The sequence below is a fragment of the Fonsecaea pedrosoi genome (assembly GCF_000835455.1).
Source record: "Fonsecaea pedrosoi CBS 271.37 unplaced genomic scaffold supercont1.7, whole genome shotgun sequence".
Classification (NCBI taxonomy): Eukaryota; Fungi; Ascomycota; class Eurotiomycetes; order Chaetothyriales; family Herpotrichiellaceae; genus Fonsecaea; species Fonsecaea pedrosoi.
The window spans coordinates 2,422,114-2,442,493 of NW_013550609.1; the positions used below are offsets into that span (position 1 = coordinate 2,422,114).

Consider the following 20,380-nt stretch of genomic DNA (forward strand, 5'->3'; position numbering starts at 1 on the left):
ATCGCAGCACGAGTTGGCAGGAGCATATCGGGCGAACGGTCAGGTCAAGGATGCGGTGCGACTACTGGAGGAGGTGGTGCGGATTCAAGGGCAGACGCTGGCAGAGGATCATCCTTCTCGACTGGCATCGCAGCACAATCTAGCCATCATGTTATGGGATCTGGGCCAACATTCTGCAGGTCTGCAGTTGATGAGGCATGTCGTGGAGATTCACAAGCACATGCTTGATCCCGGTCATCCCAGTCGCAAGACGTCCGAGCGCTGGTTGCAAGACTTCGAAGACGAAAGTTCCCAATATGGGTAACATGCATGACTTGGACTCGGAAAGATACTTCGTTGCAGCTCATTGAATCCGAGTTCAAGGGTCTCTTCCATGAGAACGGCATGTGAACGTATGATAAACTAAAGTGTGATCATCTTCCAACGCAAAGTCGACCTTGGCTCGAACTTTAACTTGGCCCCTAGCATAAACTTCCCTACTGCCAGGAGTGGTGATAGAATTTAGAGGCTGCGGCACTGCAGCACTGCAGTTACAATATGTATAGTGAATATAGTTAGCTGTACCCTGCGGCAGGCGCACACGGCGGTTATGAGACAATCACTCACGTGATTTCACGTGAGTGACTAGCGCGCCGAGTAAAAGTATTGCGGAAATCGCCCATTATTTTCCGATACTAAGCTTCCGCAGCTACCTTAGATTACGATGCGATGTGCTTCAACTACAAGCCTCGAAGCGCTTTCCCCTTAGATTCGCGCAGATTTTCGACGGTCTCTTCGTATAAAGGACGATAATACATCACGGCCGGCGGATCGGGCCTCATTTACGGGATCGACAAGAAAAGAGTTGTAAAACAATACTTTAAGGGCGAAGAGAGTGGTGCTGAGCGTGAGCGTCAAGCATATGCACGTCTCGGCTCACATCCAAATATTGCGAGCTATCTAGGTAGTCTCAAAGATGGATCCATAATTCTGGAACGAGGGCAACCCCTTCGGGAGAAGTATCGAAAATCAAGTGCGGACAAGATTCCATTGCATAGGAAACTTCGCTAGTTGAGGCAGGCTGCAGATGGTATAAGATACGCGCATGAAAAGGGCATTGTCCAAGCCGATGTTGGATGCCATAATATGATGTTAATAAGAGCCCGTAGCCTGACGGGATTGATGGGATCCGATTGCCTGAAATTGATTGACTTCGGAGGTGCCAGTATTGATGGTGGAGAGCATGGCTCCTGCTATCAGTGGTATAATTATCGACGATCAACACCGGAAGTAAGTAAGCAAACCGATATTTTCGCGTTTGGTTGTGTGATATACGAAATCCTGACAGGCAGATACCCATACCACGAATTCGAAGCATCCGATAATCGGTCACACCTTGTCGAACAACTATATGAAGAGAACCAATTTCCAGATATCACAAATCTACCTTTGGGCCAACTGATGCAAGGCTTCTGGCATGGCACTTTCAATTCTATGACCGAGGTCGTTCAGGTGTTAGAAGCGGCAGACTCCGGAACCTGGAGGTGTTTATGACCGCGCTCAAGGAAGAGGAGGCGCGGATGCCAGGCCAGCAAGCTATGGAGCTCTCTCGCCTAGTGAGGCACTCCGAGGAGTCAGGGAGCATGTGACTGCACATGTTACTGTTGTAGGGGGTCAATCACCCGGATAGCCTACTCGTCACGCAACTTCAGGCGCGCCTCGGGTAGGAGCGGTAGAAGGGGCAAGAGGAGGGCCACCACGGAAAGGAGGCAAGGGCGTTCACGGAACGGAAACTAGCGGAATTAGACAAGTATGACGAGATAGTGGAGAGGATGGAGTGTCTGCAGGATGATTTAAAGAATGGGAAGATGACGATAGAGGCATTCGTTGCAGAATCAAACGGGTTTGGAAAGCCTTGATTGATTACTGCCAACGAATGGCTGAAGTTTCTGAAGCTGAGTTTCGGTGAATGCTTCTTGTCGGAACCCCACAGAGTAGTCTGGTTGAGGTCGTGTTTTAGTAACAGGAATAGAATTGTTCCAGCCTTCGTTGGTGCTTTCAATTAAGCAGTCAAGGGCAGTAGCACCATATATTGCAAAGACTTCTGCTGAGGGCACGATCAACTGAGAAAAGTCTCGGATAACCCGAGTTTTATTTCTGTTCGTATCTTACGGAAGGTTGAGTTGAACAGGTCCTCATAAAAGAGCGAGTCCTTTAGTACAGGCTGCGCTTTCTCCAGGAGCCCTCGGATAAGAGTCCTACTTTTATCGTCGACACTAAGGTCTAATGCGTCCATGAAACTCCCTTTTGCCGCGAGTAGAGCCTCATAACGTGCGTCCTTATAAGGAGCACTCTTCTCCTCCCTAGCCTTTTGGTCACTCGGTGTGGTTAAACTGGGTGCGCCAGACTCGCTGTCCGATCGCTTTCGGCGAAGTGAGGCGGTGGATTTCTTTCTCGTCAATATGTGACTCATTTCTCCGCTTTCGTTGAAGTATCCTTACGGCTAGTGGTATGTCTACGTCCAATATATAATAGAATCGACGTCCTGAACTGAGGATGTCGGGCAAGAGATTTACGGTCGTTTTGGAGAGGCCGGGTTTAGTTGCTGTTCAGTTTCTCGTTTCCGCTTGGGAGGCTTCAATGATAGAAGGGTAGGAGGTGGGTGCGCGCGCTGTATCGGGTCAGTCTTCCATCACGGAATAAAGTTGGCGGCTTATATTAGAACTTTTAATGTCGCTGACTGGAGATGGTAGAGGCTGGTGGCTGGCTTTTAGTTGAGACTCATTAACTTCAATCAAGCGGTCTAAACGGGCGCTCCGTCGAAGAGCGCTTTGCTTTTGTCCCTTCTTGATGCCTTGAGGGCGTTCTCCTTTGCTGGTGAGTCGAGTATTGAAGGAGGAAGCGGATAAATGACCTGGATGTGGCAGCTTCACGGACTGCCTTCTGGTCTTCTGAGCGGTGACACTATCTCGTGGTGCCATAGTTGCTCGAAATGAAGGTGAAAGGAATGGGCAACTTCATGTAGTTACTAGAGCCAGTGCAGTCGCTGTCGGAACTTAAGCGACCAGACTGGGTGACATGTGACATCACACGAAAAGCGGATGGTTGGGCCATAGGGCTTCTTGGCAACCACATGATGCTCGCTAAACCTACCAAAACACTTCTTTGGTGCGTTGGGGCCCCCTTCCCACATGTGGACGGCGCACGAACAGGGAACCACAACCATACACACTCAATCCATACTAGCAGCCATGTTCTTACTACTGCTGCAATAGAAGAGTACTATGTCCATGCACTGAATGTTCTTCCTCAGCGCCAGAAGATTACTACTCTCACCCTCATGCTTAACGTCGTCATTATCTTTCTTATCTTCATCACCGCCGGCGGGGGGTGTAGGAGGTACCGCTTCCAGCCTGTTTAATGAGCAGAGGCCCGACTCCATGTCACTCGAATCCCGAGGGTCCTGGTAACGGGTGGTCATACTTCCACTTCCACCTTAAGAGGTCGTATACTTTGCGGTAATCCCCGGTTCGCCTAGTTAAGCCCCTACCAACGTTTAGTGCCATTCATTGTACTTCTTCGTCACCTTGGTGTGCACTATGAATCAACCTCCTGGTCCAGAAGTTACCTAGCAGACCCTATTCCGTATGGACAAAATCCACCATGTCAGGCCACTGGCTAGAATCCCGTCGCATCCCTATCGTTGGGATGAGACGCTTAGGTGCCAACTAAAACGCATGGCGGTGACTATCCTTACAAGGCTCTCCTTTATAGCTGCCTTTCCGTCCTTGAGACGACAAACGGGTTCTTCGGTCAGAATATCTGTTCTAGCTCGTGGGGTATGCGTTATTTACCCAGTCGACATAGATGAATCGGAATAGCCAGGCTCAGTCGATGATCTACGGCGGTAGGGATGAACAGTAGAATCTGATCCGATGTTGGCTTCCTGATAGCTGTGTCATAGAGTGAGGGTGGACAAAAAAAAAATAGAACAATAAGCTAGGTTGTTGGCTCTTCGTCAACCCTGTCTACCTGGATCTACCTTTCCGTCCAAATAACGGCGAAAGCGCCAACATGCCTGAGCAATAAAGCACTTTAACTCGATCTTCTCGTGGCGATACGGAACGTAGGGGGGAAGCAGGATGATGGCGAAGCTTGGCCTAGACTAACCCAATTCATAGAAAGGGAACTTTTGTGACCATGACGTCAACTAGAATCGAGGCTAAGTTATGGGCACTGTAGGCTGGGCCGAGGCGATAATTTAGCAACTATAGGCGGGTGCTGGGAACAGGGCCCCTAGCCCAGATATAGCATGCGAGCAGAGCAGCACAAGTCAATGATATCTCGTAGCGCAGATTCACGAGCGCGCGCTATAATAAACATGCCACAACCATAACTGCATTAAAAATGCGACCTTGCTCGAAACCTGGCACACATCACACCCACCCCATCGGTAACGTCGTCCTCTTTTCAGGGCACCAGAATAGCTCTTCCCCTCACGTTTCCCGCCGAAAGATCGTCAATGGCTTTCTGAAAGTCCTCCAGCTTGTAGACGGACGTGTGCAGAACCACCTTGCCCTGGGCGGCCAACACCATCAGCTCGGCCAGGTCATTGTACGACCCGACCAAGTTGCCGATGAAATTGATCTCGGTCGAGATGATGTCGATGGTGGGGACATTGATGTTTTCTCCGTATCCGACAATGTCTGTCTTTGTTGCTCAGCGGTCTATTACACGCAAGGAGAAGGGTGCGATGGAGAATCTCATTGTATGGTAGAAGAGGATAGGGAGACACAGAGAGAGAGAGAGAGACGTACAGTAGTTTCCTGCCCGACGGAGCATGCGCACCCCGGTAGCGGTAGAACCGCCTTCGGCGACGAAGTCAATCACGGCCTCGGCGCCTTTCCCTCCCGTCAGAGACAGGACCTCTTTGACAAAGCCGTCGTCGTTTCCCGCCTGGACGACGTGATCGGCGCCCAAGTTCTTCGCCAGTCCCAGAGCATCCGCGTTCCTGTCGACCACAACGACCGTGGCAGCGCTGATGGCCTTCATGACCTGGATCCCGATATGGCCCAGGCCGCCGGCCCCGATCAAGACGACGAAGTTACCAGGTCTCAGGGCCCGCGCGGCTTTGGCGCAGGCGTGATACGCCGTCAAGCCCGCGTCTGCCAGGGCCGCCACGTCGGCGGGCTCGAGCTTCGGGTCCAGCTTGATGACGCTGCGCGCCGTCGTCTTGAGATACTCGGCATAGCCGCCGTCGGCGTCGATGCCCGGGAAGACTGAGTTCTCGCAGTGCACGTCGTCGCCGGAGCGGCACGCGCGGCACAATCCGCAGGTCACCAGCGGGTGCAGGATCACCTTGTCCCCGACCGAGAGGTCCCCCGTCACGGCCTCCCCCTTGGCGTGCACCCAGCCGGCGTTCTCGTGCCCGATCGTGTACGGCAGTTTCACCCCGGACTTGTCGGCCCACTGCCCCTCGAGGATGTGGATGTCGGTGCGACACACCCCGGCGGCGCCGATTTTGACAATCACATCGAGAGGCGACGTGATTTGGGGTTCAGGAGCCTCGGACAGCTCGAGCGGTTTGTGGTAGTCGACCACGCGGACGACTTTCATGGTAGCGGTAAGAACAGGCTATATATCTACCGAGTATATGTATCCGTTATTGTTCGGGAAATAGTTTGTGAGGATGGGCAAGACAAAGATACTCAGAGTGACAGATTTGAATATTGGACCTTGAAAGGCCGCGTTGAAAGGTGAGATTGTGGATCGGTGTCGGACCAACGGATCATTTGTATAATATAGGTATATGTTGATGCGTGCACGAACATCTGCCCCTTTTTACTGGCAGCCTTGTCTTGGTATTGCCTCGTACTAATTTCAAGTGAGCCTTTCTACCCCTCGTTTAGAATCGCTCATACGTGCACTTCTTCCTTCTATCTTCACACACCAACATGACATTCCCAGAGAGTCTAGTCTTTTTCCATTTCGTCTTGCAGCTCACAACTCGGATTTCGCTGCTCTTCCCGACTCAACAACTCGAACTCACGCGAGGAAAAAAAGTGGGAAAGCGGGAAGCGGGGCAACGTGCAGGACATTGACGTACGTGGACGGATGTGTAGGTAGTCAGACTCCTCCTCTCCCCTCTTCTGACGTGTTTGGCGAGTTGGGTGGTATCGCAGACATGGGTACGTGACTGAAAGCGGGGGAGGATGTCATGTTCCAATCCCATGAGCAAGATGGTCCGAAGGTAGGTAGGTACATGATCTACAATCCATCATCCACCATCCATCATCCGCTTCGTGATACAGATACCATACACAAAAGGTATTCACAGCACATTGACTCGATAATTACCCGCGTCGTCCAGCACGTGCTGTGCCTCGTCCCAGACATTGCGGACGATGTCTGCGTGCTTGTCACTTCTGACTCGGATGTCGCATCTAAATTCCCCGCGCACACAGGTCAGCAAGGCACGCCTCTCTCCATTTGTCGTATCTCTTTATTTCGGGATATAGACACGGGCAACGTCAACGCAGAATTAAATAGGCGGATGAAGGAGGACCATCGGGGCTAGGTTAGGAGGAAACGAAAGGGAAGAGGAAACACTCAACTTGAAAGGCAATGGCCTCGCGGCGATCGACTGCGTCAGCTCGTCCGGCACGACCTCGATCTCACGTCCATTCCCGTCCCTCGCCCTGGAAATCTCGAATCCCCACAAAATCCGCGCCATGCTCAGCATCATGGTGCCCTCGGCGACGTGGATGCCTGGGCAGATACGCCGGCCGGCCCCGAACGTCCAGTGGTCGCGGTCGCGCACGTCGCTGGCCAGCGCGGCCTCGCCCATGGACAGGCCCGGGTTCTGGCGCGACGGGTCGAACACGCGCGGCCGGGGGAACAGCGTCGGGTCGTTGTTGACTGCCCACACGGCCAGCACGATCGTGGCCCCTTGCGGGATTGTGTAACCGTCGATTTCGTCCTGGTTTCGCGCCGCGTGCGGGATCGCTCCGGCAACAGTTGTGGGCATCCCTGTTTGCGGCCAAATTAGCCCGTTGCTCACATCTTGTTTTTACGTGTGGATAAGGAGATGGATGGTGGATAATAGAGGGGTGCGTGCGTACAGCGGACAACTTCTTTCATAATTTGCCGAATATACGGCAGATTGGCGAGATCGCTGACTTCAGGTAGTCGATCGGACCCGACGACGTCGTCCAGTTGCGCACGCGCTTTCTTCTGGACATTAGGGTACAGCATCATGGCCTTGTGGAGGTTGGTTGAGGAGTCAGTTGTGACGACGGCTGTAACACAACACTCGTGATTCACCACTTACCTTGATGAATCCCGCTAGCTGGTTGCTCTGCGTGTCTGTCGCTCCCTCCATGGCAATTCCAGCGATATATGCGGCGGCATGGTCCGTCAGGATGGCCCCTTCTGGCTTTCCCGCCCAAGACTCTTGCGCTCGAAGTATATCTGACGCGAAACCTGTCGGGCCAGGGCGAGTCAGCTTTATATTATTGTGCAAAGAAGCAATAGCGCTCGGAGTCCGTACTTGGTAATGGGTTCTTCCGAACATCGCGCAGCAGCTGATGGAACTGGATCTTCTCTCGACGAAAAATCTCCTTTGCATTCCGATACATGGGGTAGAGGAACGACGGGACCCAGCGCACGACCCAGCGCAGCTGAGGGTACCAGTCTAGCAACTGGCTCTTGTGGACCATGGTGAAGAACCCGTGTGCATTGTGGAGGAGTTCCTTCATGACGGGGTTGTTCGGGTCCGTCACGCGAAACCCGTACGCCATGCTGGTGGCCGCGCTCAGCGTTGTCCTCGTGATCAGCGCCTCAAAGTCGTCGGGACGCTGGAGGAGGTCGAAGCAGAGCTGCTTCGTCTCCAAGTCCTGGTAAGGCGTGTACCGGGCGGCTTTTGTGCTGTTGAGGAACTGGTGGTAGAGTTTCCGCTCAACTTTCCACAGGTCGTCGTAACCTCTCATTATGATGCGCGAGTGCTCGAATATGTCCTGCATGAACAGCGCAGGTCGGTCTGCATAGTTACCGCTACGCTTGTCCACGAGGCGCTTGATCATGTCGCCGCTTGCGAGGACCACGACATCCTGGGTCCCCAGCTTCAGGGAGAAGATCGGTCCATCTGAGAACCGTGTCAGTCTTGAACCATGTGTTCTACCAGGCATGACAACTCCAAAAGGCAATTCCAGGGTCTTACACTCTTGCGCCCATTTCTGATATTGTAGGTGGGTATCCTTCTTGGGCATCTGATGGAGGTTTCCTATGAGGGGCAGCGTCGGCGGGCCTTTTTCGTCTGTCAGTTCCCATTTAACTGGTTTAGGAGAGGGTACTCAGCACCTGGAGGCATTTTCGGGCTTCGCTTGCCGATGGACAGCAGTCGAACCAGTATGAAGCATACCGCGGCCACTGCGATAACAAGGCGAGTATCCATCGTCGTTGTCAGGATAGCCATGACTTGTCTCTGTAGAATATCTGAGAGTATCTCACAGAGAACAGGCTCACGCTCACTCTCCATCTTCGAGACAAACAGCAAGGTTTGTCTCATTATATCCATGTCCAGTACCGCAACGAAGACGGCGTCGGGCTGCCTCTAGCCGACCTCGCCGTAGCAGTCGCCGTGGCCGTACAGACGTCCAGATATGATGCGTGCATCTCAGATGGATACAGATAGATACCCACACCCCGAACCGAGGGCTGAATGATCGTCTGTATCTGTGTCTGTACCTGTGCAGATGACGCCCTGTGATTGACAGAGTATGCGTGCGTGCGTGTGCCTCACATCAGGCTTCACATCAGGCTTCCAACACTCTCCGGCTCTGAATCTGGCGCTGCGTGCCTGACACGACGTGACACGACACGACCTGAATGACACGACTCGTTCAGGAGGTTTTCGCTGTCAAAACACTACGCGGAGTAGGACGCCAAAGAACGAACGCGCTCTGGAACGAGTACGACGTACCACACCGCACTGCGATCGCTTATGTAGCTGATCAACTAATTAGCGTCCAAACGACCTGGTGAACTAGTCAGGCGTCTAGGCATCCAGTGGCTAGGTGATGGTAGGTAGGTAGGTATGTACTTTTGTATGTAAGACGAGATGCGATGTGATGTGACGATCGTAATCTAGCATATGTAGCACACGAGATAGCGTAGTCGTATGCAGCTAGGTATTCAGCTAGGTGGATGTAGATGGTATCCACTATCTAGGATAAGTAGGTAACTAGGTAGGTAAGGAGGTAAGGAAGTGGAGGAGTAGATGTATATGGCCTGACTTGACTGGCCGCCTGACCGCCTTGAGCAGATTGAGGGAAATAGTATAGGAGGATTCTGAGTATTAATAGACGAGGGGCTATCTCGCTTGATGGAATGTGCTCGATGTGCTCGATGTGGAAAGAGGAGCTCGGCCTCGTATACAATAGCTCGAACGACCTGATTCATGCTCCTTCAGCTCCTCCAACCCTCTTGATCCATTATCACCACGACTTGATGGTGACGACGACGACGGTGATAATGACTGGGTATCCTAGATTCACGTCGCAGATTGAAAATGCAAGTCTCGTGATACCCATCTATCGCTTCCTTTCTACCAAATCCCGCCGATTTCCCAAAACCAGTTCTATAACTGTCCCGCCTCTCTCGATTCTATATCCTGCCACGCCAAAAGCCTGTGTAATGTCGTTATATCCCAATCACCTTGGACACAAAAGGGTCCTGTCTACGCTTTGGCGTAAATGTCGGCGTCAAAATCCAGCTGGTCCATCCGGTCTCTGCCCTCGGCGTCCTTGCTCACCCACACACTCACACTCGTGCCGGGACACATGAACGCCCCAAAGCCATCCTCACCTATCGTGACCTCTTCATTCTGCCACCCTAGCACATCAGTCCAGATCTCCCCCGAGTGCTCCTCGCCCACGAACATCCTCTTTGTCTTTGGGTCGGCGTTTGACATGACGCAGGCAAGGCCGGCTCTCCTGTCCTCGGTGCCCCTGCGCACGAATCCGAGACAGTTCGGGTCTTCGTCAAAGTAGTCGTCCTGGTCTCCGTAGGCGAAGAGCTTCCGGGCCAGCACGAGTTGAGGCAATTTCCCACCACACGCCGGTGGCTCGGCCTGCTTGCCCTTCATGCCGTAGAGATCGCCGTAGAAGACGCACGGGTAGCCCTCTCTCCTCAGCAAGATCAGAGCGTAGGCGATCGGCTTGAAGAACCCTTCGATGGGAGTCTCCACCGTCTGGCCGGGCTGCGTGTCGTGGTTCATGACCACCGTCACCGCGCTTTCGGGCTTGGCTTTCACCAGGCTACTGTCAAACACCTTTCGGAGGTCTGCCTTCTCAGTCTTTGAGATTTGTGAGAAGGAATACACCAGCGGCGAGTCGTACAGGGTGAAGGGGTGGTGCATGTTGTTCAGCCACTCGAGCATTTCCTGCGTGTCGCCGCTCCAGTACTCTCCGACCAGGAACAGCTGGCCCTTGCCGAACTTGTCCTCCAAATTTTTCACCAGGTCGTTTGTGAAACGCTCCGAGAAGTGCTGGCAGGCGTCGAAGCGGAACCCCTTGAGCTTGAACTCGTTGACTACCCATTCACTCCAGTGTATGACATCCTGTGCCACCTCTGGGTGACTGTAGTCGAGGTCGGCAAACATGAGAAAGTCGGCGTTGCCTGCCTCGTCTCCCACGGAACGAGACCAGTGCTTGTTGTCGCCGAGAATGCGGAAGATGCCAGTTTTTTCGGTCGCTGCGTCGTAGTCCGTCCCCGAGAAATGCTCCCAGTGGTACTTTTGCGCGGAGTATTTGTCGCCGCGCCCGGGGAAATCGAAGCCCAGCCACGCCTCCATCTCGAACGGCTCCCCAATGTCCTTGTTCCGATCTGCGTCACCAAATCAGCCCGGGAGAAACTGTCGACATGGCTATGACCGAGGACTTACCATTCTGATCCACCTCGACGACCCTGCATTTCTCCTTCCGGTCCGCGCCAGCCTTGTGGTTCAGCACCGCATCGAAGTACAGACCAATCCCCAGCTCTTGGGCTTTCTTGCTCAACTGATCCAGGTCCTCTCGGGAACCCCACTTGGTAGATTTGGATCCCTTCTGCTGAAACTCGCCGACATCATACAAGTCGTAAATGTCGTAGCCATTGGCCTGGTCGCCGCCCTGTCCTTTGCACGCAGGCGGGAGCCAGACGTTGTCTATCCCGATGTTCTTCAGGTCTTGCAGCGCATTCTGCAACCGAAGCCAGTGTTTCTGGTCGGCAGGGACGTTCCATTCGAAACCCTGCAGCATACAGTAGTTCTCGGGAGTGGCGCCCATTGCGAACAGTAAAGGAGGAGAAATGTCCAAAGAATATTATGGTGAATTCTAGAATATTAAATCGATGTGGAAGAAGAACAAAGCAATAGAAGAAATCGAGGATGAAGATGAACGAGAAGGAAAAGCATTATCTATAAAATACTCCTGGCCAACCTTTGCGGAAGCAGAATCCCACGTTGGTTGGGATTTGGACGATTTCCCTGGCAGAGAAACGCCCGGGCGGGATGAGATCATGGCTCGCTTTCCCCTGCAGTGGTTTTGATGCATCCACCAATGAAATCCATGCAGCTTGTCAACCGGTCTCGGACATCTCGTATCGCGGATGTTTGTGGCGTGTCAGTGGCTGAAAAGTGGCGGGAAGTTTCTGCGCGGCTGAGACCAGATTCGCCGAAGAGTTTGCTGGCACCACATGTTAAAACTATCAGATACATCCTAGCTGAATCGACGTCAATGTGGCTGACTGGAGCCGGACGAGAATAGGAAATGCACATCCTTTGTCGCATGGCACTTCAGGGCAACAAATTGATCGCTGATATTGACAATCGGCAGAGATGTTGACTGATATGTCCAGAAGTCTCCTAGGCGATTGAATCCAGTGAGTGGAATACCCGCGGTAGTATTCAAATCCTGGGCTTGTCGCGAAAGATGATGCTGGCCTTGTTGTGCTCGCAGACTGAGAGAATGTCGCCCGTGGCTTTGTCCCTCATGACCCCTCGTATCGTCGCTGAATTTTGAACATCAGTTTCTCATACCAAACCCATATCGCGGTACGTACCGAATCGGGCTCCCACCTGCAGAACTTCGCATTCAATCAACACGCTGGCGCCCACCTTTGTCGGCCTCAAGTAGGTGACACTAAGGACTCTAGACACTCCGCCGAAATGCCAAAAGTCTTTCCGCGCCAGAGGCGCCATGGCCATCGTCGTACAAACATCATGGATGAGGCTGATGGCGGCACCTGAAGCATTGCCCATACGGGTGCCGTACATGGGGAGGATGTCCATCTCGAAGACAGCCGTGACATGTGGCGGCCCCGTCGCACTGACAACTTTGAGGTCTCTTGTCATCAGAGATTCCTCGAAGCCCTGTCGGTTTGTTTGTCAGAACCTACTTCAGCGAAGATTCGTCCCTGCGGGAGAGAGCATACTTCATCGACGGGCTCCCTTTTGTATCTGTTCATGAATTCCTCCACCCTCTGCCGAGGGTCTTCAATATCAAGGGCAAATGACATGCCTGGCCGTAACATGTAGTCTTTGGTGTAGAATTTGTCGGGTTTGGCCATTTTGAAGTCTAGTGGAAGACCGGGAGCAAAGACTCGAAGCGGCCAACTGAGCAAATCACACAAGGGCGAGAAACATTAGGAAATTCAAAGTCTATACATCAGAGGAGGGACTGCAAGCGCCAGCGACTGACCTGGAGCATTGATGCACCACCACCAGCATCGAGTCAGTGCCGATGGTTACCGATTCCTTCACGGCCACCACGGCATCGATAGCATCCTGGTGGTGGCCGGGGAGTTGGCGGCAAGTGCTGCGGGGACAGGATGTTTTAGTCTGCCGTATAATATTGCGGTCAAGTATAAGTACCTTGCGCCCATTGGAAGCGAGTCGGAGCCTCCTGACGCGCGAGCCTCGTCCTGCCTCGGTGACATGATTGGACAATCCCGGCCGACGAGGCTCCCACTTCCCATCGGCTATCGCGAAACGCGTCTCCTGCCTTCTCTCGCCGTATTCATGTGAAATTGTATGGTGCTCCTCGCGCTTGGAGACCACGCAAAGTTTTTGACATGTGATGCGTTCATGTTGTTGCCGTCGAGGTCTCAACACCTTTCTTCGGCCCGCGCAAGGGCGCATACCCCGCTTCGACTACCATCAGAAAAGGCTCCTCGCGTCGGAGTCGACCTCGCAGACATGGAAACACCGTAGTCTCGAGCTGCCGGTTGGACTCAGTGGGAGTGTCAAACTCGAGTATGTGACGCCTGTCGACAAATCAGCCGTCTGTTAACTGTGGTAGTGTCTTCTCTCCAAACCGAACAAGGAGAGAAGAGCACGGACGACGAAATCTCCTCGTTCACCTCCCTTCTGGTCCCTCCATAGGGACAGAGGACACCCCGTCGATCGACGTCCTCGCACAGCTGCGAAATAGCTTCCCACCGTCAACCTCGCTCGTCTCGATAAACTATAGGCTAGGCAATTACATAGATTCCACATCTTCGCCGAAAGAGCCCACATACTTTCCGGTCCCTGTCCACGACGTCGCGACCGCATTCGACTATCTCACCTCTCCAACTTCTGCCTTCAATGCGGGATATTTGGAGGTGCCGAAGATATGTCTCTTGGGGAGCAACATCGGAGGCGGGCTCGCGACAATGCTGGCTCTGACAGAGCCCAATGAAATCCACGGTCTTGCATTGGTAGAGCCAATGGCAGACTGGACCGGACTGGACGACGTCGTTGAACAGCTGCAGACCGTTGAGACATCCTCGACCTCACAAAAGAGGCAGAAGCAGAAGCTCACACACCGCTATGGGGAAAAGAAGGAATCAGTCATTGCTGCGGCCGAGGCGATGATCAGGTTACGAGCGAGTTTGTTTCAGACACCATCCGCTTACTTTGATCCATTTGCCAGTCCGATGCTATTCCTCCGCGCGCCGGGCAAGGACACGCCTCTAGCAAGTACAATAGCGGATCAGTCGATCACTGGCACAATTCTGGACCAACTCGATGGTTATGCAGATTATGATTCCGTTGATCCTGCCACTGATGACTCGCAGGAATCCAGGCCTGTGATTGATGGGGACAGCGGTTTCAGATTGATGACCACGACACAGCCTCGCCGTCGAAAAGTCCTCAGGCGCTGGCCCGCCGTGGGGAACCCTGAATCCGTCACCTTGCCGTATGTGGGGGTCTTCGTGGCACCTCCGAGTGTTCGAGATGTGCACCAGCCGAACTCCGAAGCAGATGATCTTGCCAGGGGTCATGCAGCGCTGATGCGGGCGCAGGGACTTGAGTTGGTTGAATTGATGCGGCGTGCTTGTTTTCTTGGCCGAGAGAAGAGCTTTGCAGAGGAACGTGTTCAGATCCATGAAGGACAGGATCAGCTGCAGAAACAGCAGCAGATGAAGGCGGAAATGCAACAAAGTGCCATTGACTGGGTCGCGAGAATGTTTCTCAGCGACTGACGGACACTTTTATGAAGCAAATGTGCTTTTCTGCTTCTGGGTGCTGTCCAGCTTATGCCAAAATACATGTTGATTACCAATATATGAGTCTGAAACTTCCCCACCCAGGCGAAGGCAGCTCTATAAGATTTGGTCCGGGACCCATCTATCCTGGTCTTCCATCTCTTTAGATGCAGAGGGTGTATAGGCTGATAGGTTCCGATCGCGGCGCAGCGTATCCAAACCCATAAATGTCCATGAGAGAAACCCCCGACAAACCACGCTGAAAATGCACGACTAGGAGAGAAGCGGAGAAGCATACTCGTTCTTCAGGCAGCATTGACGTTGACGCTACCGTGCCTGACCACCTCGACTTCCCGCTCGTGCTCCCTATCCCTATCCACCTCCGGATCCATCTCCTTCTCATCGCCCTCTACTCCCACGCTCACCCTGCCCTGATGGTCTAGCACACCGACCTTCCCAACCTCAGCCTCCCCGACCCCTGCCTCCGCCTCCGCCTCCGCCTGTGCCTCGGCCTTGGACGCCCGACTGCGCTGCCTCTCGAGATCGCTCTTCAGGCTGTCGAGATACCGCGCCGCCTCGGCCGAGTACTTGCACCGCCGGCGGATCTTGGCGCCGTACCGGTAGAAGAAGATCGGGAAGGGGAAGCACGCGAGCGCGATGAACCCGGGTACCGCCGACGCCCAGTGCAGGCCCAGGCTGTCGTACATGTACGTGGTGAAGAGGGGGAAGACGGCGCCGAACGTCGACCGCAGGATCGAGTTGCCCGCCATCACGGAGGCAGAGTAGATGACGTAGGAGTCGATTCTTCCGGGACAATTAGTAAATTGGTACTAGGGAGGGAGGGGTTTGGGAAAGGCGGGGAGGATAGATGGAAAGGAGGTGGCAGGTGGAAAGGTGAAACATGGTAGAGCCGGGTGATTGACTGTTCCCCCAAGCGAGAAGAAGGGAGGTAGGTAGGTAGTGGACTGGAACTAAGAAAAGGGAAAGGTACTTCGGAAAACTTACAGATAATTTGTGCAGCACATGAAAATCAACATGAAGCCAATCCCAAAAGGCACGCTCGCCAATATCGGCACGATGAAATGGATGCTCGGGTCGGCCGTGCCCGCGAACCACGCCAGGCCGACAATGGTCACGACGCCGCCGACGATGACGGGCGGCAGACGCGCCTCCGGAGGAGCGAACCCGCCGTGGGCGGCGTGGATGCGCGCGTAGCGTTTGTTGTCGAAGACGATCAGGGCCGTGCCGATGAGGCTGCCCAGCATGATGCCCAGGAACGCGAGGCCTTCCTCGCCCGCATTCCAGCCGTAGCCTTTTTGGAAGATGATGGGAAAAGCCGCGAAGCAGAGGTACAGCGTCCCGTAGATGACAGACATGTATATCTACAAAGAAGCCGTCAGCTTTTCTTGGAATACGACCCTGGAAGGTATGTAGGTGGAAAAAACAAGCAAGGAAAAACATACCGATAGAAGCAGCACGATGGGCTCTCGGAAAAGCAGGGCCCACGGCCGACTCAGCGACCGCTTGACCACGTTCTTAAACACCAGCGGCTGCTCGATGTCGATCTTGGTCATGTACGTCTTGCCCGTCACCTTGGACAGCAGCCTCGCCCGCCGTCGCAGCAGGACCGGCGCGTACGTCTCGGGCACAAACACGACGCCCAAAAAGGTCAGAATGGCCGCGTACAGCGCGAGAAAGCCAAACAGCCATCGCCAGCCCGCCGCGGGACTCAGAAAGCCTCCGATGGTAGGGCCGATGGTCGGACCCAGGAAGGGAGCCGCAGAAAACACGGCCTGCGCCACGCCGCGATATTTGGCTTCCCACATGTCGGAAAGCTGGCCTGCAGGGATGACAAAGGCCGCCGAGCCAAACGTGCCGCAGAGGAAGCGGAGGACGATCAGGGTCGTGATGTTCTGCGCGGTGGCGCACACTGCCGTCCACATGATATAGAAGGCCAGGGCGATCAGGAGGATGTCCCGTCGCGAGACGGCCTCTGCGAGTGGTGCCCATAGCAAGGGTCCTACCGCGAACCCCAAGACCATCAAGCTCAAGCCGAGCAGGAACACCTCGTCGCTGCAGTGAAACTCCGGGATGAGGAGCCCCGCGGCCCCAGTATATGCTGACGAGGCCAACGACACGCACAGTGTCATAAATGCCAGGAGGAAGGTCATGACACACTTGAACCAGATGCTGTAGCTCATGGGATTCTCCGGGTCATGGTCCAACCACTGCACGATGTAAGGATCCTCGGGTAGCCCGTTGCCTCGATACCGGGCTTCCACGATCTTGCCAAAGTCGGTCACCCGCCGTCGCCATGGTCTCTTGGGGAGCGTATACTGGGACCAATTGGTCTGGGTTTGATCCTGCTCGGCCGAGGAGTGAGAGAGGGGTGGTTGGCTATCTTGATCGGTAGTAGTGGTAACATCTCTCTTTTCATCAAAGGGGGCGGATGCCGTTGGGGCTGCGGCTGCGGCTGGGACGGCTTCAGACCGGGGGCTCCCCGGGGTCGAAACCATGTTGCGGTGGTCAGGTTTTGTTTCGCGAGCTAATATTGCAAGGCAGAAGATGGCCAGGAGGAAGTGAACGCTTCTTTATTCCAGAAGTAACAGAGGGACGGCGGCGGACTGATCTCCACCAAACCCTGGAGACGGCCCTCGAGATTGCATAATGTGCCGGGTAGAAGCCTTCGGAGTCGCTGGCAAGAAGTCTTTGGGGGGATGCCGAGTCTGCCATTGGGTTTGTATAGATGTCCCTGGATCAAGCATGCAGGAGGAGGAGGAGAGGGTCATTTAGACAGAGCCGGAATACCGTGGCCGCGTGGTTGTTGGAGGGAGAAACATAAACTCGGATGTTCGGCAGCCATCGGCCTCATTATCGTGTCCGACCCCCGAATCCGCCCCTCACGGCCGACTCGGTGCCAGAGGTGAGCATGGCATTGCATGCATTTCGCATCAAGGTTGTCAATTTCGAATAATGAACACTCGAGGTCCACAGTGGCCTTTTTCCTTATATGGCTTCTTGTGCACCGGGGCCGGTGTTAAGATTGTCAAGCATTGTTGCTTCGCCCTCGCTTTTGATGAACTAAGAGTCTTAAGACCCAAAAATGACCGAAGAGAGAAAACACGCCGCCTGCAAGGAGTGTCGGGAGAAGAAGCTGCGTTGTGCTCCCAGTGACGACGGAGGCGATGCGTGCAACAGGTGAGCTTCAGATTGTTTCGACAGTGTCTCTCCCTCCCTCTCTCTATCAAGGCTCCTCCTTTTTTGGTGGCCAGTGAAGTGACGACTGTGGGCCACAAAGGTGTGCGAGACTGGGAAAGCAATGTCAAGTACCTGAAGTCAAGCAGAGGAAGCGCAAAGCTCGCTGTATGGCACGCCTGAGAAATCTACCAAAGTTGGACATCCCCCGTCGCTAACATGGATGACAGTACGTGGTCGGGTGGAACAACTGGAGAGCAGCTACACAGAGATCCTGTCGTTGCTTCGAACCCAGAAGACTCTGTGCGACGCCGCTGGCAATGCGACGACGGCTGTCATGTCCAATCCGACACCATCCTATACCGACTCACAGATGTCGCAGAACCCAGAGCTGGTGTCGCCATCAGGGTTCCATTCCACCCACTCCGATGTCACCAGCAACTGTCTGCTTGATATTTCCCCGGAAGAGTGTGAGAGCTTACTCAACGACTACCGACGCATGTCGTCAAACCACTTCCCCTACGTGCTCCTCCCCGAGGCATGCACTGTCGCGACGCTGATCGAGGAAAGACCAATGCTTGCCCAGGCCATCTTCATCAGCACCACATGGCGGACGCCGGCACGACAGTCTGCGTTGAAGGACAAATTCCTCAAGGATCTTGGGGAGAGGTACTTTGCCCGGTCGGAGAGATCGCTGGATCTCCTACAGGCATTGCTTGTATACTTTGGCTGGTAAGGACGGGTTTCCCCCTCTGGCAGAAGGGAACAACGTCTCACCGTCTCCAGGTGCCACTGGCATGCTTATCCCGTTGCCACCCAAGTCTACAGGCTGGCCTCACTGGTGGTGACCATGGCTGTGGAGCTGGGTATCGACCAGAAACCGATGAACGTCACACAGCACGATATGATTGTCAATTCCGGGTCAACCCTCACGCAGACCAACGAGGTGGTGTCGTCAAAGTTTTGGGGCTACGAGGCTCGAAGGGCCTATATCGGCGCCTACAACGTCTCGACTTTGTAAGAGACAAGCCCAGCTGCCTCGTCCTGATCTCTACTGACTCGGTCTTAGTGGTTTGTTCATGTTCAGAAAACCCTGCATGTTGACCTATACCCAATATCTCGACGACTGTGCTTCATCCCTGGCCGCAGATCCTCAACATCCGTCGGATACCACGCTCGTTCACTATGTCCGGACTCTTCGTCTGGCCGAAGAGGTCACGTACCACTTCGACCACGGTTCCAAGGAGAAAGTGGGCGAGCTCACCGACGAAAAAGTCCAGATTCTGGTCAGGGCATTGTCGAGGCAGTTGGAGGACTGGAAAGCTGCCCTTCCGCCTGGCATGTTCAACATGAGTAAGTTGTGCCTCATTGCTAAAGGGAAAACAAGTCACTCATCATGTCTCTGGGGGATTTGCAGACCGGATCCAACGCGGATATTATAGCATCCGGTCATACATGCGCGAGGTGGGACTGTATGGGCTCCTCCAAGGTCAAGCGCCGTCTGCGACCCGCGTGTCGATCATCTACGACTGCTTCAACAGCATCATGAAATTCCTCTCGTTAGCTCTCGAGAGCAGCCTCGAAGACTTGGCCGACTGGACCGCTGTCGACTGGCGCAGTGTCAACTTTGCAATCATGCTGTCGACCAAGTCGTCCATCATCCTCGACTCGGCCTACGCGAGCACCGAGGCCTCCCAACGAGCGGCCTGGCTGGACAAGTGTCTCGACACCCTGTGCCAACGGGCTCAGGAACTGCATCGCCTCAAGAATGACGATTGCAGCTACTTCCAAAAACTCGCCAATGAGTGGGCCAACATGAAGATCTACCACCAGAACTGTCTCCAACGAAGCCTCTCATCGTCAAACGGAACAAACAGTGTCCAACTGCCGACGCAACTGCCTGCACAGCAACATCAAGCTGCCAATGTAGCCTACCTCGACAGTGCGTTTGGTATGGATCCATTCAACGACCTGTTTTGGGCCGGGTTCGCCGAACCAGAGCCGGGCATTGGTGGCATGTTCTCCATGTGACTTTGAGAGAGGAGGAAATGGAGACAGCGACACACTTCACCTATCATCATATTGTGCTTGATGCACTTGACCAAACGGCGGGCGAGGTTCGAAGAGGTCATATTATATCACGTGCACAGCCACCGACTGCTGTCGCAGACTCTGCATTGATAAGCCTGTGGGGATAAGGAAGTAGCGCCCATTCGCACGGGAATGCAGAGTTGAGGGCCTTCAAGGCTGTGACTTCCAGGATTGTCTTGGATACCCCCAATGCAATTGTGCTGTTACGGCGTACAAGCTAGGATTGACTCCCAAGGACAACGCCTGAATGTTCCAGGAGACTAGCAACACCGTGGGCCTGTTACCAACATGCGAGTCGCCCGTCTTCAGATTTGGCAAGGAGCAGCCCCGCTCGAATTCTTCGACACGTCGAGATATATCCCGAGCAGGACCAAACAGCCGCTGTATGTAGAAGATGCTGCCTAGAGGGCATTGATACTAGATATTGGATCTAAACCGAGGTGAAGGGTCTAGAGAACGGGTCAGGTGGTTCGGAGTGCCTGGCATCTGGCGGCGCATAGCAGTGCCGTGCGTCCAAGCTAGGGTACTTTGCATGTAGATAGGGCCAGGGGGGGCCCTGACTCAATCGTCAATGACTAACCTCGAATCGGACTTCGAATCGAGGATT

The 20,380-nt window shown here is 54.0% G+C and overlaps 9 protein-coding genes across 9 annotated transcripts in view; 3 read left to right on the top strand and 6 right to left on the bottom strand.

Moving 5' to 3' along the window:
* Window positions 1-304, top strand: part of Z517_10920 (uncharacterized protein) — a gene marked incomplete at both ends in the record, with an annotated part of 3,249 nt that extends 2,945 nt beyond the window's left edge. The window contains one exon of the mRNA XM_013424528.1: window positions 8-304. Coding sequence (XP_013279982.1) covers window positions 8-304 — 297 coding nt within the window. The remainder of the gene's footprint in view (window positions 1-7) is intronic.
* Window positions 305-1,874: 1,570 nt separating this feature from the next.
* Window positions 1,875-2,452, bottom strand: Z517_10921 (uncharacterized protein; the record flags this gene model as incomplete). The annotated part of the gene is given in 2 exon segments (XM_013424529.1): window positions 1,875-2,146; window positions 2,152-2,452. Coding segments are annotated over 2 exon segments (573 nt in total).
* Window positions 2,453-4,449: 1,997 nt separating this feature from the next.
* On the bottom strand, window positions 4,450-5,595 carry Z517_10922 (uncharacterized protein; the record flags this gene model as incomplete). Its single annotated transcript, XM_013424530.1, has 2 exons — window positions 4,450-4,685; window positions 4,797-5,595. 2 exons carry the CDS (start codon window positions 5,593-5,595, stop codon window positions 4,450-4,452), a joined length of 1,035 nt encoding a protein of 344 aa, XP_013279984.1.
* Window positions 5,596-6,520: 925 nt separating this feature from the next.
* Z517_10923 (uncharacterized protein) lies at window positions 6,521-8,452 on the bottom strand (the record flags this gene model as incomplete). Its single annotated transcript, XM_013424531.1, has 6 exons — window positions 6,521-7,008; window positions 7,101-7,239; window positions 7,310-7,461; window positions 7,529-8,122; window positions 8,198-8,284; window positions 8,338-8,452. 6 exons carry the CDS (start codon window positions 8,450-8,452, stop codon window positions 6,521-6,523), a joined length of 1,575 nt encoding a protein of 524 aa, XP_013279985.1.
* Window positions 8,453-9,715: 1,263 nt separating this feature from the next.
* Window positions 9,716-11,303, bottom strand: Z517_10924 (uncharacterized protein; the record flags this gene model as incomplete). The annotated part of the gene is made up of 2 exons (XM_013424532.1): window positions 9,716-10,863; window positions 10,922-11,303. The coding sequence occupies 2 exons, from the start codon at window positions 11,301-11,303 to the stop codon at window positions 9,716-9,718; spliced, it is 1,530 nt and encodes a 509-aa protein (XP_013279986.1).
* Window positions 11,304-11,923: 620 nt separating this feature from the next.
* On the bottom strand, window positions 11,924-12,585 carry Z517_10925 (uncharacterized protein; the record flags this gene model as incomplete). The annotated part of the gene is made up of 3 exons (XM_013424533.1): window positions 11,924-12,027; window positions 12,079-12,388; window positions 12,451-12,585. 3 exons carry the CDS (start codon window positions 12,583-12,585, stop codon window positions 11,924-11,926), a joined length of 549 nt encoding a protein of 182 aa, XP_013279987.1.
* A 509-nt stretch (window positions 12,586-13,094) lies between these two features.
* On the top strand, window positions 13,095-14,484 carry Z517_10926 (uncharacterized protein; the record flags this gene model as incomplete). The annotated part of the gene is made up of 2 exons (XM_013424534.1): window positions 13,095-13,270; window positions 13,317-14,484. 2 exons carry the CDS (start codon window positions 13,095-13,097, stop codon window positions 14,482-14,484), a joined length of 1,344 nt encoding a protein of 447 aa, XP_013279988.1.
* Window positions 14,485-14,792: 308 nt separating this feature from the next.
* Window positions 14,793-17,003, bottom strand: Z517_10927 (uncharacterized protein; the record flags this gene model as incomplete). The annotated part of the gene is made up of 3 exons (XM_013424535.1): window positions 14,793-15,291; window positions 15,493-15,869; window positions 15,951-17,003. 3 exons carry the CDS (start codon window positions 17,001-17,003, stop codon window positions 14,793-14,795), a joined length of 1,929 nt encoding a protein of 642 aa, XP_013279989.1.
* Window positions 17,004-17,590: 587 nt separating this feature from the next.
* On the top strand, window positions 17,591-19,713 carry Z517_10928 (uncharacterized protein; the record flags this gene model as incomplete). The annotated part of the gene is made up of 6 exons (XM_013424536.1): window positions 17,591-17,685; window positions 17,786-17,850; window positions 17,913-18,414; window positions 18,469-18,699; window positions 18,752-19,035; window positions 19,100-19,713. The coding sequence occupies 6 exons, from the start codon at window positions 17,591-17,593 to the stop codon at window positions 19,711-19,713; spliced, it is 1,791 nt and encodes a 596-aa protein (XP_013279990.1).
* Window positions 19,714-20,380: the final 667 nt, after the last annotated feature.